The following is an 18612-nucleotide window of genomic DNA, read 5'->3' as shown; positions in this document are numbered from 1 at the left end:
AGACTATCAAAATCGCATATGAAAAAATGGTTAATAAAATATTTATTCGTTCCTTATTGTAATTCCTAAATCAAACTATGTAGCGATCTGTTTTTAAGACTTTAATTGTTAGCAATATTTTATAGCATACAAAAATCTTTGCTACATTAAAATATGTATATTATGTTTTATAGATAAATCAACTTTTGCTGAAATCAATGAATATTTTCATAATTTAATAAAAAACGGGCGAGTAAATATCAAAGAAATTCCTGTAAAGTGTTACCATGTGCCTATCGTGAAACCGTAGTTAAGGTTACATATTCTAAGTTATGTGGTGTCTCAAAATTTGATGCAAAAATGTTGGTTATTAAGAAAAACCAAGATATATTAGCATTAATAAAAATATTTCCTTTTTACGAGAGTTCACTAGTGTTGATTTAGAAAAACGAAACTTTTGAATGTAAAATTGTTTACTGGTTGAACTTGGATAATGAAAAAACTATTATTTTTCTTGCCTAGTTTCGTTTTAATTTAATATCAGCCGTTAGTAGAATATGCAGTTAAAGTGACCAGTGTTCATGACCTAAATTAAGAAATGACATCAAGACTCTCTGCCTATCCAGTCTCAGAAAGGAGATTAAGACCTATATATGACTGGTTAGACAATGGTAACAATAAAAAAGCTTTACAAGAAGCTGACAAAGTTCTTAAAAAGCAACCGAATTTACAGTGTGCAAAAGTGTTAAGATGTTTAGCTTTATTACGTTTAGGGAAGGAAAATGATTGCATTGAACAGTTGGAAGCAATTAAACAAGAATGTCCTGTTGAAGAAGCTTCATTACAAGCCATGACAGTATGTTATAGGGAAATACATAAGCCTCATCTAATTTGTGATCTTTATGAAAAAGCAAATTTGAAAGAACCTGGGAATGAAGAAATACTTACGAATCTCTTTCTGTCTTATGTTCGAGTTGGTGATTACAAGAAGCAACAGCAGACAGCAATGACTTTATATAAGGTGAAAAAGAAAAACCAGTATTATTTTTGGTGTGTTATTAGCATTTTACTTCAGGCAGTGGATAAATTATCTGATTTAATTCATGCTTGTTTAATACCGTCATACAATTATAATAGTATTTCTTGTATATTATTTAATGATGTTAATCCAGTGTTGTGTTCACTGGCTGAAAAAATGTTAGAAAAGCTTATTAACGAAGACAAAGTCGAAACCGAGCAAGAAATTTTAATATACCTCACTTCTTTAGAATTACAAGGTAAAACTGAACGAGCTTTAGAGGTATTAGATGGACCATTAAGTGAAAAATTAGAGCCGTACATTGTACTTAATAAAAGAGTAAATTTCTTGATAAAATTAGGAAAATGGGAAAAGGTGAATGAAATTATTATGCAAACTCTTGAAACAGATATGGATAGTTGGAATTATCATTTGTTTTATCTTGATTCTGTTTTTGAATTAGGCAAAGATAAAAAAATTGCTCATGAGCAAACGGATAACTGCCAATACTACAAGGCTAAAATATTTATTCACTCACTTATTAAAAAAAATGAGACATTGCAAATGAAGAAAAGAGGTCCGTATTTAGCTCAGCTTGAGTACTATTCTCGATTAATTTCAAATTCGCTAGACGCTCAGAAATTGCTTGGCAAAATTGTAGATTTAATATTAAGATATTATGAAGTGTTTGGATCTAAAGAATGTTGTGTTCATGATTTAAGGCCTTATTTACCACTGATGAGTGAAAATGAATGCATAGAATTTCTCTCAAGTGCTTATAAATTGGTTTCTCTTTCAGAATCTAAATTGCCAAAGACAAAATTACAAATGAATTTAATGATCTGTAATATGGAATGTTCTCGAGTCATAGGAATTCGAGAAATGTTTGACGTTAAAAGCAAATGTGAGTTTGCTAGTAACGCCGTTAATTATTTCATTCATTCACTTCAATTCAATACAGACTTACAACCTACTGAAGCGAAATCTGGAGATAGGTTTGCTCTCTTCGCTCTTCATTCGTTGTTCGATCTGTGGGTTGACACTGAAGATGGCAATTACTTATTTGAAGCTATCGTTATTTGTCATTACGCTTTGTCTCATAGCCCATCTAATAGTCAATTTAAAACACTACTTTTGAAATTCTATCATTTATTTGGAGCATGCAAGGGAGCCCATAATGCATACCTTTTGCTGGATGTAAAACACATGCAACTTGACACATTAGGATATTTGCATTTGTTCCCCCTAATCTCTAACGGAGATTATACAACTGCCTCAGAAGTTATTACAACAACCATGAAGTTTTTTACTAATAATTTCAAAGAAAGTGCGGATCACATAACTTTTGCTTATAAATATGAAGCATTGACTAAGATTCCTGAGTTTATTTGGGTGCGGGAAAAACTTAATAATTCAACACATTACATGAAAGTAAGATTTGAGAGAATGCTTCTAGATATTTTTTTTGCTTCTTCTCATGCTAATACGTTGCAGCTGATAAAAGACTTCGAAATCAGTCCCTTAGATAAAATACAGTGGAATATTTTACAGGATAATAGAGACTTTTCAGTCCTGTGGGATATTGATCCCAAACCTAGAGTTTTTGAAAGAGAGTGCATTAAGCAAACTTACAATCACGACATCATCCTTTTAAGATTGCGATGTTTGTTACTACATTTAATAGCGGGATGCATTTATGCTGGATTGGGAGAACCAAATAACTCCGAGGGAGAAATAGATGGTTATGAATTTAAAGGGAACTTATACAATTATAACTTCTCAAGATCTATATTGAAGAAGTTAATGGCTGATTTAGAAGAAAATTTGGAGCCATTAAAAAATAATGTCCCTAGTTCTTTCTCCAAGAAGTACATAGCGGCTCCTCCCGAGTCAAGACTCTTATTAGTGCTACAATGTAATTATTTTGATTTAATTCTGACCGAATTAAGGCTTTTAGTTGAACTTATTCCTGGAAATGATAACGATAAGGATAAATGCGGAGGTTTACTAAGTGATATCATTCTTTTCTATGAAGACTATTTTAGTAATCTATCTAATATTGCTGGTAGCTATAGCCCTTCGAAAAGAAATACCTTTATTCAAATGTCTGCCCTTTATGCAGAATTGGTTGCTTTTTCTTCTGTAATTATTGGTGTTAGTGAAAATATGACCAAAAAGCTTAAACATAGTCATGTAAAAAAAAATAAGAAAAAGAAAGAACCAGCTCAAAGAATTTTAAATTCTGATGGATTTGACTGGAGAGTAGATATCATCAACAAGTTTATTGAATTCATGGCAGAAAATATTAAAAATGTGGATTCTGTGCTGAAATCTGAAGAGAAATTGTATGGTGACAGAACTATCATGCTTGGCAGTACAGTTGTCTGCAAAATAGATGATAAACGAGAAGAAAGTAAAATTAAAACACTGAAAGGCCTGGTAAATGAAAACCTACTTTCTAGTTATGCTGCATCACTTAATCAGATAACTAATTTACTCAAAGTTAAAGCTAAATATCTAAATTTTCATAAGATTTAATACTGAAAAATATTCTGTAAATACTTAATATATTTTAGAAATTGTAAAAGATATGTTTAAAAATAAATTGTACTAGATCTTCTTAGTCTTGTTTTTTTTTTTTTCAATTGCAAGAATAACATTACTTTTATGATGAATTGTTTTCCTAACGTTATCTTTGAAATCTGAATTGTATTTATTGAAACTGTTGGATTAAATTTATATAAAGCAGTTGTACATTTTATTTATGTCATTTCGGGAATATCGAAAGAAAAGTATGAATAGTGATTTAGATTGGATCTCTAACCATTAACTTTGTGATTATTTGTTTTTGTAAGGCCAATCTGTTCACTTAACTTTCAATTTCATTAATATCTAGAACGTAAAATACATTTACTTCACATTCTTTCAGATTATGGCAAGTTTAGTGACTATCCAAAACTATAAAAAAAGTAAAAATAGCAATAAAGAAAACACTAATTAATTTTCAATTAGAAACAAGTTTATTTTCTGGCAGTAAAATTCCTTATTTTCATATCTCTTTTAAACATAATTTTGCTCTATAATTTTTTTTTTTCTAAAACTAAACTAATAATTTTCAGAATTAAGCTACACAGTCCCTTCAGGTTAATTCGTTCATCATGTTAATGTAGGATATTAACTTCACAGTGCATAGGATAAAAGAACACTTTAATATTCGCAGGTTACGATCTTTATTTCTGCATTCAGTTAGATCGCCCCAGATTTTTGTAGTTATATTTTGATCATGCAATAATTTTCTTCCATCATCCATCAATGTGTATTGATGGACTAAATCCTTTATTATTATCTCGAAATATATCTATTTAGCTAACCAATGGAACGAATGCTCTGTAGAAATCCTGATTACAATTTTTAAAAGACCAGGTTCTAAATGGCATTTTCAAAAAAATCCAATTCATCAAGAACAAAAGCAAAAGTAATTCTGTAATAATTATGTGAATCCTATACAAATTATGTGGACAGATATCTTTTTTTTTAACTTTTCACTAATCCCCAAATGGGTTTGACTTGCATATCAGTTTCGCAACATAAAACAACGATCCCCTCTTAAAGGCAGCTCTTACTTCCTACTTAAAGCCGCAATCGCTCTTCAAGATATCCAATTAATGATCTTAAAGTTTTTACAGTTAATACTCCCAAATTTGAATGAATTATGAATCCTTCTCCTTAAATACTTGCTGGATTTAAGCTTTTTTGGTCTTACTAACCTCAGATGACGAGGTTAACCTTGAGTTAGCAAGCGAGATTCTTCTGCAATTATGGACCTCCAATTTACCATTTACCTGCTTTCTATATTTTCTGGAGATGAATATCTCCAGTCATAATTTTGGTAACTCAAATTATGGAAGTTTGCACCTTCTTTCCCTACCTGCAGACTTTGTATTTACCGTACATTGTTTCTCGTCGTAATTGATTTTGTTCGCTTGCTTATAACATTCTCCGAACTGTTAACTGTTTCCCGAATCGCATGCAACACGTTGAAGTGTTGTCTAACCGTCTAAATATTGATGAGAAGTACCAACACATTTTTCAACCTTTAGTTTCTTGTTGTTCTTATTTCCTTTTGTTTCTTTCCTAATCCTTGTTTTTTTTTCCTTATAACCCCTCACACTGGGCACCAAATGTGGAAAAGTTGTAAAGAATACAATCGGCATTCTTTTTAGAGCACAAACAAAAAAAAAGGTATGCTGTTTCTTTCAGATTGTCAGCGCTGGTTAACTGCATGTATCATTTACCTTTAAATGTGAACTCTAAAACTGTTAGCTTTTAACAAGAAGGGTAACTATTAGAGAGCATAATTTTTTTATAAAAGAAATAGTATGAATATTCATCCAATAATTTTTGTTGGAAAAAGTTGAGGTCAATATTAGTTAAATTAATTAAAATCTGACGAATTCAAAATAAATTACTTCATTGATGACAACAATATGTGAAAGTCAAATTTGTAGTTAAATTACTTTGGAGTACAAAAGGACGTGATAAAATGAAGATAAATGATTGGAACTAATTTTGAATAAAAGAAAATTCACATTAAGTTCTAAATGATATTTTACAAAATAACATATGTATGTATTTTTCTTACTGAATGCTTCTATTAAATAACTTAGGGTATTTTTTAGTTTCAAGAAGACAGAACATCTTTAAGGCAATCCTGTCTGGCTGCGAGAGTGGTTTTTTTCTCAACTGCCGGCGCCAGCAATCTGGGAGCAAGTGAACTAACTGCTTTCTTCAATGTTTATACACTTCCTTAAACAAAACATCATTTTATCGTGACTTGATTAATGTTCTTGGGCCATAACATTTTAGCATTACCGATTACTGCACATGATAATACTCATTAGATAATAATTGTTTTTTTTGGTACCCAATTTGTAGTGAAATTTAAGGATTTTCCTGTGCCCAGTAATAATTATTGGAATGCTTGAGTATTTGATAAACAGTTACCCAAAATTTTATTGCGTTGTATTTATCAAAATATAAAATTTTAAACAATGTCATGCAAGGCAATTATTGAAATTCAACATCAACGTGATTAGGGCTAGCACTAGCTCAACTTTTCTTAGTGAAAGGTCGTGCTAATGAATGAATTAAACTACTAATTGCCACCCAATGAATTTTCACATAAACTCATTAAGAATACCTAAACATGCGAGTTCCTATTGCTTTCAAGATTTCTAGTACTTTAGGTACAGCGCTAAATAAGGTCATTTAAATAAAAACAAATAGATTCTTTTAAACTGATTAAAAAAAGTTTATTTCTCAAAAAAAACAAGATACTCAATAAAATTGGATTATTTGATAGGCAACTGCCCAAAGCCCAATCTCGTCGGGGAAAAAAATTACTTAAATATAAAGCACCTAATTAATCAGACGCCGCGAACCATCACCAACCCATCCAGAGGTAAAGTTTGTCATTATAAGCCACCATGTATGGAATGTTCTGCAATATTTTTCATCGATATCAATCGAAAGTATAAAATATAGAAAATATTTCAATTTTTTGTTATATTTGTATTTTATTATTACGTTTGAATAAAAGTATTTTATTTTTAATGGTTGGTTTTATTACTTTTTTGAATAATTATTCTTAGATAAATCTAAAGTTAATCCACAAATTGTTCGTGGAAAGTAAATTACTTCCACCAAAAAAGACCACACTCCTTCATTTATTAATAAATGTTAATGCTAACCAACTTCGTGCCAGCAGCTACCAAATTAATACTACAATACAACGGAGAATGCGAACATCTATCTAGAAACCATCTCATCTCACAGCTATCTATGGTGGTGTGGTGGAAGTTTATTTAAACTCTAACAATGGCGGTGTGTGTTCCGCTTTATGCTAGTTCTTTAGGAGGTGCAGATGAGGTGAGAAGCGTTTTAGTTAATTTGATGTATTTTTTTTTTTGCGTTATAGAGTAAGAGACTTTTTTCTTTAATTTAGTTGTTATATAGGAATTTTTTGAATAGATTTTAAGAATTCAGAAAATACTTGAGGTATATTAGACAAGGGATTAATTAAATTAATGTTCTGGTTGAGCACATTCTTTAGCATCTAATTGTATTTTTTAATCGTGTGAATATTCACTAGAAATGTTTGCTATTTGCTGATTTGAAAAAGTTGGAAATATCCGTCCTATAACCTCACCAACGAGAACATGCAGCTAGTTCGAACTCAGTTTACTGACCAAAATATCAATTCCTATTTTAAAGTGTTTAATCAAAGCGTTGATCGACTTTGCTACTATTGTTCTATGCCCTACAGATGAAATGCAGACCTTATTGTCAAATTTCCAAAAATCAGGTCTAAGGCTTTTCCTTGTTTTCAATGTGGGTTTTTAATACGTTTTTCACGTTCTCGTTAACACTTACTCTCATTTCCTCTTACTTTTCATTGATTTTGGTATTTATCTCGATTTTTAGTTTTGTTAGAATTAAACTAAACTAATGTAAGGTTCACCTCGATTCCGTGTATCAGGTCACAAATAACAATTCTTGATGATTTTCACATAATTTCTCCAACCCAACTAAGCGAATAGTAAAGTATTATTGTTATTAATTATCTAATGTGTTGTATTTGATTGTGAATGAACTTAAGTGGCAGCTTTTTTCAGTAGGATTTAGATTTTGGCATTTTTAGTCATAGTGAATCTCATGCGTCAGAATTGTTTCTTCTTCCCACTTCTCATCTCCGTGTCTTTGTATTAAGGTATGTTTTAAATGATTTTTTTTAAACTTCTTAATCCTCGTAATCTTATGTTATTGTAATCGTGCAGGTTTTTAGTTTTAAAGTTTTTAAATATCCCGTTTAAAAGGTTCCATGAATTCGATTAAGAGGTTTAATACACATTTCTCTCACTCTCTAGTCACTTAATTTCCATCATGCTCCGCTCGTTTGAGCATCACATGAAATTTACAAAATACAATACAAATTTAAATAAGACACAGCTAATATTTGCATGAATAACAAATTTACGGACATAATTATATAGTTCAAACATGGCTATTATAGGATAATTGTATATTGTAAGTACAATATACGTATCTAATTGGTAGTTGGACGTCAGTCCCGCCTGACAAAATAGGCGATTACGTTACTTTACTTTTTACTTTATATATTGTAAGTATATAAATAAGATAAAATCATGGCGGATATTCAATATTAAAACTGTCCGGTAGGACAGTTGTATAAGGGTTGATCGTCAAAAAGTGCACGAAAAAGCGTAACGTTAAAAAACACCCAACTTTGACAATTTTTTTCTCTTTTTCTATAAAAGATAAAATTCCCAAAATTTCTTTAAAATATAGGGCAAATCCTCCTTTATAACTGTAATTTTTTTGCAACCACCCAGACCTAATAGATTTCGAGAAAAAAGTTGCCGAAAATGAGCAAAAACGGCATTTTCAGAAATTCTTCTTCTTCTTCTTCTTGTTGTTGTTGTTGTTACCTTTTTTGTAAACAACGTAGCGCCTAAACGCGTGAACCGATTTTCATGAATGAGGTGTCATTCGATTCGGAATTTTATGTAGATGTGCCTTTTGGGGGTCTCGATGCTGTACACCGAATGGGAGAGGAGTTAGCCCCCTTTATGTAAGGCCCCATTCAAAATTATTATTTCTAATTTCTCTGTAAATCTTGGCCCGATTTTGATAAAATTTGGTAGGATGATAGGGTTAGGGCTCCCCTATGTAACATTAAAGCGAAGATCTGCTCTTACACTTGTTAAGAGGAAGTATAACAATCTTTCAAATTATCGAGACGTGAACCGATTTTCATGAATGAAGTGTCATTCGAATCAAAATTTTGTACAGATTTGTACTTTAAAAGTCTCGACGCCATGCCTCATAAGGAGGGGAGTTTGCCCTACCCAAATAAGGCCCTTTCTAAAACTATTATTACCAATATTTCTATAAAGCTTAGTCCGATTTTGATAAAATTTAGCACGAAGAAGTGATTAAAGCTCCTCTACGTGGCTGTGAAGTGCCATCATGCTCTTACGCCTACCAACAGGAAGTACTGCAATCGTTAAAATTATCAATGAGTGAACCGATTTACATCAATGAATTGTCGTTCGATTCAAAATCTTTGCCTTTTAGGGAGAAGTACAGTAATCGCAGTTTATTTTTCTTGCTCCTCTTAAAAGGAAGTACTGAAATCGCAGTTTAATTTTGCTATTTACGTATAAATACCTTCCTATTTTATTCAAAACGCTTTCTCAAAAAAATTGTTATTGAGGATGGTTTGGGGACCGCAATTATAATCATTCTTTAAAAAGATCTCTCCAGTAGTTACGGTTCCGACTTAACGCCTTATCAGGTTATAATGATAGAATTGCTTATACCAAATTTTAAAAAAATCTGTAAAGCAGATATGTAACTTTGCATAATAGACAAAAAGAAAAATCTATCCAAAAGGTACAAAAATCTCCTTAACAAAAACTTACAGTTTAAAAAGTTAAGTATAAGGGTTGATTAAACGCCAAAAGGTACACAAATCAGCAAGTACCCATCATTTCATTTATACTTCATTGATATGATTTAAGTAATTTTACTGCATTAACTTTTCCTTCACATTTTTAGAATTTATTAGATGTCACAGACCCTTATGCTGGCCAGTTCATTCATAATATTTTTTTGTTATAATTATGATAAAATGAGTTCTGAATTATTCTGAGTAGTCACATATACATGCATGTTAAAGTAGAAAAAGACAAAGTCAGAGTCAGCCACTGTTTAAATTTGAATCACGAAGGATTTAAAACAATATTTCAGTCTTGAATTCGTCTTACCGAAATATTCGTGAGCACAAATAACACACAGTTAATAACAAGTAGATTATTCAACAATAATTATTCATTTCTCAATTGTAATTTAATTTAGTCCCCCTAATTTTACTTATAGTAAAATACTGGAATAATTAGCTGTCCTAAAAATATGCATATCTTATTTATTTTATATTACATATATACAACATTGTGGGATGAATACCTAGATTGAGAATGTAATTGAAGAAAACTATATTATTTGCGCTAAAGCCAGATTAATTATTACCTATTATTATAAACGTTTGACTACTTCATACAATAACAATTACTTTAATCGAAGAATGAACTTAAACCGACGATTTTTATTTAAAAATAAAAATAAATAAAATGAAATCATTAATGTATGTTGGTGTAAGCATTTTTTTAAAAAAAGTTTTTGAAATCTTTAGCCTAATTTTTTTTTTCTTTTTAACCTGTAATTAATAGTTTGATTATTATAGATAAATAGATATTACAATCTACAGTCTAGAACAAATATTTTGTAGATGAAAATGGCCAGCATAAGGGTCTGTGACATCTAATAAATTCTAAAAATGTGAAGGAAAAGTTAATGCAGTAAAATTACTTAAATCATATCAATGAAGTATAAATGAAATGATGGGTACTTGCTGATTTGTGTACCTTTTGGCGTTTAATCAACCCTTATACTTAACTTTTTAAACTGTAAGTTTTTGTTAAGGAGTAGAAGTCAAATTAAGTAATTTAAATTCCTATCACAATTAATACGGAGCATAACATAGCTAACTGCACTAATAAATACAAAAAAAATGTTTCTAATAAGATTTTTTTTTTTTAAATACTCTGCTACTAGTTTGTTTATTAGGTATTGCTTATTTATGTATTTTTGAAGAAATAGATTGATTTTCAAATAAAAAAATGTGAGCACTCCCCAGTTATAGATATTGAAATATCGGAAGAATCGTGAAGTAGACTTGTTAGGGGGGGCCTTGTCAGGGGAACTTTCGCCCTGCGTCACAACTTTCTGCATGAGCAGCCGTCTCGCTGAAAGGAGGCCTTCACAGTTCCATAAAAAGTGATCGACTGCCTGGACCGAAGAAGAATCACATTTCGTGAATTTGAAGTCGTGTTTTCTCAGAAGGAAGGAAATCTCTTGTGAGTGTACCGGTGTTTGATTCGTTCCAGAATTGCTCCCAGGCTTCTTTACTGCGTTGATGCGCCCACTGGTTTAGTTAGTGCTGTTTTAGGAAACTTCTAGGCAATGGTCAGTTCGCAATCTTTTGCCATTAGGTCAGCAGTCTCGTTACCTATGATACCCACGTGGGTTCTCACCCAAGATAAAAGAAATAATAATCTAATCCGCAATATACACCTTGTCCTTATCATTTCAATTAGGGATTGTGGTTTTTTACTATTCAGCAAAGAATCCAAAGTGATGCGACTATCTGTTGTGATTTTAATATTTTCTCAAAAAAAAAATCCTTCAACCCAGTCTAGCGCTTTAACTATGGCCAACTGCTCAGCTTGATTATTTGAGGAAAAAGCTGCAACTCGAAATCTTTCATGTACAACCCCCTGTTTCAGCCTTATCACCATAATCGCGCACCCAACAGAGTCACCATCTTTGCTCCCATCTGTGAAGATGTCTTTATCTGTATATATAACTCCAACTACATTTCTTTATGTTTGTACTTTTATTCTGAAAGTTGTGATTTGAATTTGTTCAGGAAAATAGTTACTATACAGAAAAGCGATGTTTTCAAATCTTACCAAAGGAGATATGGTAATCTTTTTTCGAATGTTAGAGATCATGGCGATCGTGGCTGCTGAATAAATTCAAAGGGTGCGAAGAGAGCCCAACAACAATAATGTAAAATATTACCAGGTAACGTAGTGTTACAAAATATTTTGAAGTAACTTTTTCAATTAATCCCTTTACAAATTTATTTTTAATTCTCTTAACATTTAGAAACCAGTTTAATTCAATAAACTTATATTTATGCAGCAGAATTAAGGTAACTTGTTCTCTTTGAGGATTGCCAGCCCTCCACATATTCGTCTTGTGTTGTATAATTCTTCAGGTCTGCCTGCTTTCCCTTTTCTAGCTTCTAGGTTTGTCCTCTTTTAGGGCAATTAACTTAAGGGTCGTTTAATGACTCATTTTCTGATTCACTTTAAGTTATTATTAACTTATTTTCCAAGAATTATAGGGACTCGATATTTTCTTCCATAATCCATTTGCTCTGCAACAATAAATTCTGCTAATGTGAATCATTTTCCTCTAAAAGATATTCCATTTTCTTATCCACCAAGTTCTCGGCATACATGCTAAATTTAGTTAAATTACCAATTAGTCACCTTTGGTTTCCTCAATTATTAGCAAGCTAAAGTTTCAAATTACTGTGATATCTCAGGTATTTGCAAAATATTACTTTTAAGATTTCATCCCATTCACCGGCGCCCAACATCTCATTATCAATGGGTAACAACCCGTTACTGAACCTTGGCCTGAAAGCTCAACCTGCTTTCGTCAGTCATCCCTAATAGTTGCAGCAACCTTAGAGTTTCCTAAGTGAAGCAGTTTTCTTACACTCTCACCTGTTCCACCCGTCCATCCAGCCCCTTGAGTCATTAACAGGGCTGCAACTTTGGAGCTACTAGACCAGTGAATTCGACCTTGTCTGTACTACTGTCATCCTTTAAAAATCCCGCCCCTTTAAAGCCATCAAATATTAATTAAAAATAATTTTTTAACATTACACTGAATTTGAATGATAAGAATAAAAAATTTTTTCCTAATTTCAAATACATTAGAAAATTCCTAGAAAGATTAAACTTCAATTTTTTTTTTTTTTTGTACTATCCAGGGAAAAAATATTCATTTATATTTTATGATGAGCTTATAGTTCATATGATTTGTTTATTAAGCAAAAGTGAACTAAAAGAAAATATGTCTTTCGCCCTTATCTGATTAGTCTGTTACTTAACAACAATTAAATCATCTCATTAAATAAAATAGTTCTGATATTATGTATTTGTATTTGTTTAAGGTTAATTTATTGGAGAAGTTCAAAACCAAGTTGATGTAAATGGAACTGAAGGTCTAGGAGCTGTTAAGGTATACAGTATGTGTTAAACATTCTGTATCACAAGTGGCTACTATGCATTCTAATCTAAAAAGATCGGTAGTCGATAGATAATGAAATACAGCAATTCATAAAACAGCGAAATAATTAAGGGATGTAGATTAAATTAAGATTATGAAGGTGAGTGTGTAAGTAATATGTGATAATGTTGTTTCGTTGTGGAATTCTTAAAAATTAACAAAAAGATTTATTCTTTAAAAATTTACCTATTTCTAACCTACACTGTATAAAAAATAAACAAAATAAAATAAAAACAACTCCAATTTGATTTTATAAAGCAGAAAGTCGAAAGGAAAGAGAAAAACATCTATTTATGTATAAATCTATGTCTTTTTTTAGCAATGAAAATAATAAATCCCTCCTAATCTATGAATTGCATGCTTTGATTAAATAAATCAGAAAATAATTCTGTGTAAGCTTATTCAATCAAAAATTCAATGTTTAAAGTGTGAATGAAGTTTATGTGATGAGCTTATAGTTCATATGATTTGTTTATTAAGCAAAAGTGAACTAAAAGAAAATATGTCTTTCGCCCTTATCTGATTAGTCTGTTACTTAACAACAATTAAATCATCTCATTAAATAAAATAGTTCTGATATTATGTGTTTGTATTTGTTTAAGGTTACTTAATTGAAGAAGTTCTAAAACCAAGTTGATCTGAATGGAACCGAAGGTCTAGAAGCTGTTAGGCGTGGAGTATGTTTTAAACTTTCAAATGAATAACTTTTATTTGTTCACATCCCGTTACATTATCCTTTGAATAGAAAAATTTGCAATTAGACGAGTAACATTATAAAAATTAATTAATATAAAAATTGTTTGGTCTGTTGAGCGTCAGAAAGTATATTATTGTTTTAAACTGAGATACCTGCTTTCACCTATCCTCTCTTTTTTTCTGTACGTTAAAACACTGGTGAAATTAATGTCAGATGTCTGTTATACGGTGACGATTTGTGCTCCTTACTTCTAAGCCCGACTTGCTCCAAAAAAATGTTATATAAGTTTAGCTAATACTCAGTGATTTGGAATTTGAAAATTAATCTGTTCAAGTCAAAAATCATTGTGTTTAGGAATAGGGGAAGTTAGCTCGGAGGGAACAATGGACCTGAGAGATGCACCTAATAAAGTGGTTATCTACCGCAAATACTTGGGTGTAGGGATTGAACCACAATTGGCGTAAAAAAAAAAAGAAAAAAAAAAGTTGTCCTCCGCCAAAATTAGGATAAACACTACTAGTCGAATTATATAATGAACCCCGTAGGGGGAAGTGGATTAGCCACTTCTTCAGGGTACTTGGCGTCCCTGCGGGTATCCCAGCCTAACAACATAAACATGAGCAACATACACTTTAACTCTACTATACATATACACAGTACACATAGGGCATAGTGGTGGTATACCCCCACTGCTAATCCTTGCTTCTATCCCTTCTTTGATCTTGTTTATCCCTCTCCTGATATCCTGGGTCCCTACCCAAGCTGAGATGGGGACTCGTGTCGAGGCTGAATGCGTACAGGGTAGTAAAATATATGTGCGGTAACGATCACCTTGGGGCACCGGGCGAAACCCCATTGTAATATAGCCTTCCTGTGGTAGTGGGGGTCTGCCACAGGTGACCGTTAATTCCCCCACTTCTCGTGGGACCAAAATGGATAGAAATATAAAACTAGAATATAAAAATTCAAAATCACCAGCTAGTGGTGTTTCTCAGGTTTCTGAGGAAGGTACACCGGCTAGTTCTGAACTTAAGGGTGGTATTGTACCTGGCCTTAAGATGGATCTGGTAAGATTTCAGGAGAGCGTTCCTAGAGGGAGCGGAAACGCTGACCCCCCAGAAACGGAGGCTCCTGCTATGGTCTTCCAGAAACTAAAGGGAATTCACTTTACACCAAGGAAGCAGAGTGGTGCTCAGCGTAAGAAGCTGGCTAAGCTTAAGGCCGCTGAGACTGGTAGGGAGTGGCTTCCTAAAAAAGACTGGAGGGAAAGGAAAAGAGAGCAGAAGTCCTCCAGTGCAATTCACCAGTCTGGAGAGCAAGGTGAGGCTCCTCCGATCGCCTCGGATGGGGCAGACAAGGAGAAGGAGATGATAGCAGCTGAAACTCTCCATCCTAAAACTTGTCAGACCCCTAAGAGGCCGTGGTCGGAGGTAAGTACTTCTAGTACGGAGTCTGAGAAGGCGAGAGCACAAGAGAGCAAGAGAGTGAAAATCCCAGAAGAGGAGGCTATAAGCTCCTCTAGGTATTCACTCTCTACTCACAGGATGGCCATCGTTCTTGACTCTTACCCGAACGACCTTCTTGTGGAGGAGCAAGCGGATTTGCTGCAGCAAAAATTAGTTGAACAAATCAGTAGTGAAAAGTTTACTGGTGGGATCAGACCTCAGTTTAGGAGCTGCTACCTCTCAAGGGGTGCACTCATTATCGTATGTGAGAGTGAGATGGCACGACTCTGGTTGGGGAAAGTGGTCCCAGAGCTCCGGCTGTGGAAAGGAGCTAAGCTGAAGGTAGGTCCTGCCAAGGACGTATTGACGACGGCCAAGGTAACGATGTGGGTATCGGGCGTCCTCAAAAACGCCTCCCCGTCCGCCATTCTGGAAAAACTCAGAGTTCAAAACGAGGGCTTGGAGACGGCGGGCTGGAGAGTAATCAACAGGAAGGTCGAGTCTAAGGGGCAAACTCTAGTATTCACCCTACCGGAACAGACCCTGAGTTGGCTGAAGAGGTCAAACTTTGAAGTTTTCCTAGGCCTCGAGGTAGTCAAACTCAGGATAGTTTCCAAACCTATGGTTGGTGCTCAAGATCATGGTTCCTCTCAAATTGCTGGAGGTTGCTTCAGGTGAACCTCCATCACTGTAAGAGGGCATCTGCAGCACTGACACACTTCACATGCGAGGAAGATATCGCCATAGTTCTCATTCAGGAACCCTGGATAGTACGGGGGCGTGTCGCAGGACTTGGCGAAACAAAAGGTAAGATTGTTTATGATCGTAACCTAGATAGTCCTAGAACTTGTATTTTAGGGAAGATGTAACGTCTTTACTGCTAATGGAATTTTTTTCATAGACCAGACTGCAATAAAGGTGAAACTACGTATGGAAGAGGAGATCAGGGAAATTGTCGTGGTCTCGATCTATCTTCCATATGATTCAACAGCCCCCTCCCTCGGAGGAGATACAATATCTGACTTTCCGATGTAGGGAGAGAGGACTGCAACTGTTGATTGGTTGTGATGCGAACTACCACAATGTGGTATGGGGTAGCTCAGGATCCAACCAAAGAAGTAAGCATCTTCTCGACTTCATTCTTTCCAACAGTTTGTGTATCATAAATGAAAGAGGAGAACGCACCTTCCATACTTGGGAGAAAAAATATTTTATTTTATGATGAGCTTATAGTTCATATGATTTGTTAATTAAGCAAAAGTGAACTAAAAGAAAAAATGTCTTTCGCCCTTATCTGATTATTCTATTACTTAACAACAATTAAATCTCATTAGATAAAATAGTTTTAATATTATGTATTTGTATTTGTTTAAGGTTACTTAATTGGAGAAATGCTAAAACCAAGTAGATCTGAATGAAACAGAAGGTTTTGAGCTGTTTAGGTATGCAATATGGCGTTTAATTTTTAAAGGAATTACCTTTATTTGCTCAAGTCCTATTATGTTATCCTTTGAATAGAAAAAAAGTTGCCTGTGTAAAGTTAGACGAGTATAATGATATTATTCTTAGGCGTAAGCATATTCATCTTTTACATCCAGTACCTCGAAGGTACTCGTTTATATAACACTAAGTCCATTTTTTCAAAATTTCTTTTTTTAATGTTTCTAATACAATTTTTTTTTTTTACTACACAATCATCTGTTAACGTGCATCTATGTTACTTATTCTCTACCAAGGATTTAAGCAAAATAACTCCGGTGGGCTTATAAAAAATTAAAAATGTGACATAGTGTTGTGTACCTCCGAGGTACTGTATATTTTAAATGAAAAATTCGATTTGTTGCTCCTGAGGATACTACATTCTATGGCACAAGTGGCTTCTATGCTTTCAAAACTGAAAAGGTGGATGGAAAAAGACAATTGTAGAAATTCATAAGGCAGAGCGAAATAATTGAAGGGTACAGATAATTTAAGATCCTATCATTATATCATTATACTCGACTGATTAACAGATCCATCTTCTTTCGATTCAAATTTATGTTATCTTCGATTGATCCTGATATAGTATCTTATATATTGTTACAGATGAGGTTAGCTAACTGTTAGTATCTAACAGATGAAGATGATGTTCCTACTGTATTACCTTGTCTAGGCCAACCGTTTTCTACATAATATGTAGGGGTCTACGTAATATGTAGATATTATCTACAATGTTCTCATTTTAAAATGTTTTTAATAATTGCTGCTTTATGTACAAGTCAAAATTTTACCTTCACTTTTTTTATTTATTCACTGCTTGCCTAATCAGGAGGGTAGATAATATATACTATTTGTGAAATTATAATTAAATTGTTCATCGTTTTTTCCCCCCTCTTATTCTCTTTCCTTTTCAAAATGGTAGACAGTTGCGGCTGACGCATTATAAAAGAGGTTGATAAAACAAACTCGACGGGTAAAGCACTGGGATTTTTTTCTAAATTAAGTGACGTTATTTGTCGACTGTAAACGCTAAGTAAGTGAATAAGCTTGCTTAGAGTTTTAGCAAAACTTAAGGTAGAAGTTACTTCTGTAAATTCTAGGTTCGAGTTGAGAGTTACTGCTTTCAGACTTTTCTATGAACATGTACATTTATTATATACATATATGAACGATGTTTTCAGAAAATTGTAAGAACCGCTTTTGAGAAATCTCAAAATTATGAAAAATTGTTAAGGTTAAACGATATTTCAAAAGGGAACTATATTCCTAAGTTTCATTCTTATTTACATAACATTGGTAGCCTGACAGTACAAATAACAATAGCACTTGAAGGGTTCCTACCATCCCTTTCTCCCTGAAGTGCCCTTCACTAATTTTCTTCGAAAAATGCTTTACTACTGCAAATATAGACGTAGTAAATGTAGTTCAAACAAAATAGAAAAGCTATTTTTGGAAAAATAATCATGATTACATGATTCAGTAAAGATACTTCCAGTTGACTGATTTTGACCAGAACCTTGTGGCTTCCTCTGAAGGCACCATAACCGAAGTATCAATTTTGAACTTTGTGTAATTTTTTTACGATGGATGAATTCACACAAAAACAGTCCATTTTTTAATAACAATTTTCCGGACTCAATAGGCTTCTAAATAGACGTTTTCGGTGAAAACTTAAATTCGAAAATCTGTTGGACTTCAGCACCTTTTTTTACATAGTAAAGAAAAGGCATTTATTAATGTGCTGCTTTCGGTTTTTGATTGCTTTCAAATCATAACCTTACTCAAGAATATTACGAACTATGTCCTATTGCAAACACCCACTCTAACCTTCCTCAATCGTTTTAAAAATAAATAGAAAAGTGATACATTGGTATAATTGATGATAAGTTGGTTGGAACATGTAATAGTTCACCTGATTGCCTTCGACACCAGAATTTATTGTCGCTTACTAATTATGCTCCTCGTCCTGAGTACAGTTATCAGAC

General features: G+C 33.1%; 2 protein-coding genes, 1 long non-coding RNA gene and 1 other non-coding gene across 6 annotated transcripts; 3 read left to right on the top strand and 1 right to left on the bottom strand.

Moving 5' to 3' along the window:
* The first annotated feature begins 45 nt into the window (after positions 1 to 45).
* On the top strand, positions 46 to 3620 carry psidin (phagocyte signaling impaired). The gene has a single exon (XM_074125533.1). The coding sequence runs from the start codon at positions 578 to 580 to the stop codon at positions 3533 to 3535; it is 2958 nt and encodes a 985-aa protein (XP_073981634.1). The 5' UTR covers positions 46 to 577; the 3' UTR covers positions 3536 to 3620.
* A 1831-nt stretch (positions 3621 to 5451) lies between these two features.
* Positions 5452 to 6796, bottom strand: LOC141452955 (uncharacterized). Of its 3 annotated transcripts, none has more exons than XR_012457695.1 (3): positions 6748 to 6796; positions 6416 to 6497; positions 5452 to 5803 (listed from the first exon to the last, which is right to left on the bottom strand). It is a non-coding gene; the product is annotated as an uncharacterized lncRNA (long non-coding RNA). The 3 variants fall into 3 exon arrangements; XR_012457694.1 differs by lacking the exon at positions 6748 to 6796 and adding an exon at positions 6584 to 6728; XR_012457696.1 differs by lacking the exon at positions 6748 to 6796 and adding an exon at positions 6627 to 6645.
* On the top strand, positions 6774 to 17497 carry LOC141452943 (uncharacterized). Its single transcript, XM_074125546.1, has 7 exons — positions 6774 to 6925; positions 11568 to 11725; positions 12891 to 13106; positions 13609 to 15955; positions 16050 to 16266; positions 16523 to 16590; positions 17234 to 17497. The coding sequence occupies exon 4, from the start codon at positions 14636 to 14638 to the stop codon at positions 15824 to 15826; it is 1191 nt and encodes a 396-aa protein (XP_073981647.1). The 5' UTR covers positions 6774 to 6925; positions 11568 to 11725; positions 12891 to 13106; positions 13609 to 14635; the 3' UTR covers positions 15827 to 15955; positions 16050 to 16266; positions 16523 to 16590; positions 17234 to 17497.
* LOC141453878 (small nucleolar RNA snR60/Z15/Z230/Z193/J17) lies at positions 13441 to 13537 on the top strand. The gene has a single exon (XR_012458274.1). It is a non-coding gene; the product is annotated as a small nucleolar RNA snR60/Z15/Z230/Z193/J17 (small nucleolar RNA).
* Positions 17498 to 18612: the final 1115 nt, after the last annotated feature.

The sequence above is a fragment of the Rhodnius prolixus genome, unplaced genomic scaffold (genome assembly GCF_049639745.1).
Source record: "Rhodnius prolixus isolate KJV_2025 unplaced genomic scaffold, Rpr scaffold_3, whole genome shotgun sequence".
Taxonomy (NCBI): Eukaryota; Metazoa; Arthropoda; class Insecta; order Hemiptera; family Reduviidae; genus Rhodnius; species Rhodnius prolixus.
The sequence above is the reverse complement of the archived record's forward strand: the minus strand, read 5'-3'. Positions and strand labels throughout refer to the sequence as shown.

Coding starts and splice junctions, on each gene's coding strand:
- psidin (XM_074125533.1), top strand. CDS start 578: ATGACATCAAGACTCTCTGCCTATCCAGTCTCAGAAAGGAGATTAAGA.
- LOC141452943 (XM_074125546.1), top strand. CDS start 14,636: ATGGATAGAAATATAAAACTAGAATATAAAAATTCAAAATCACCAGCT.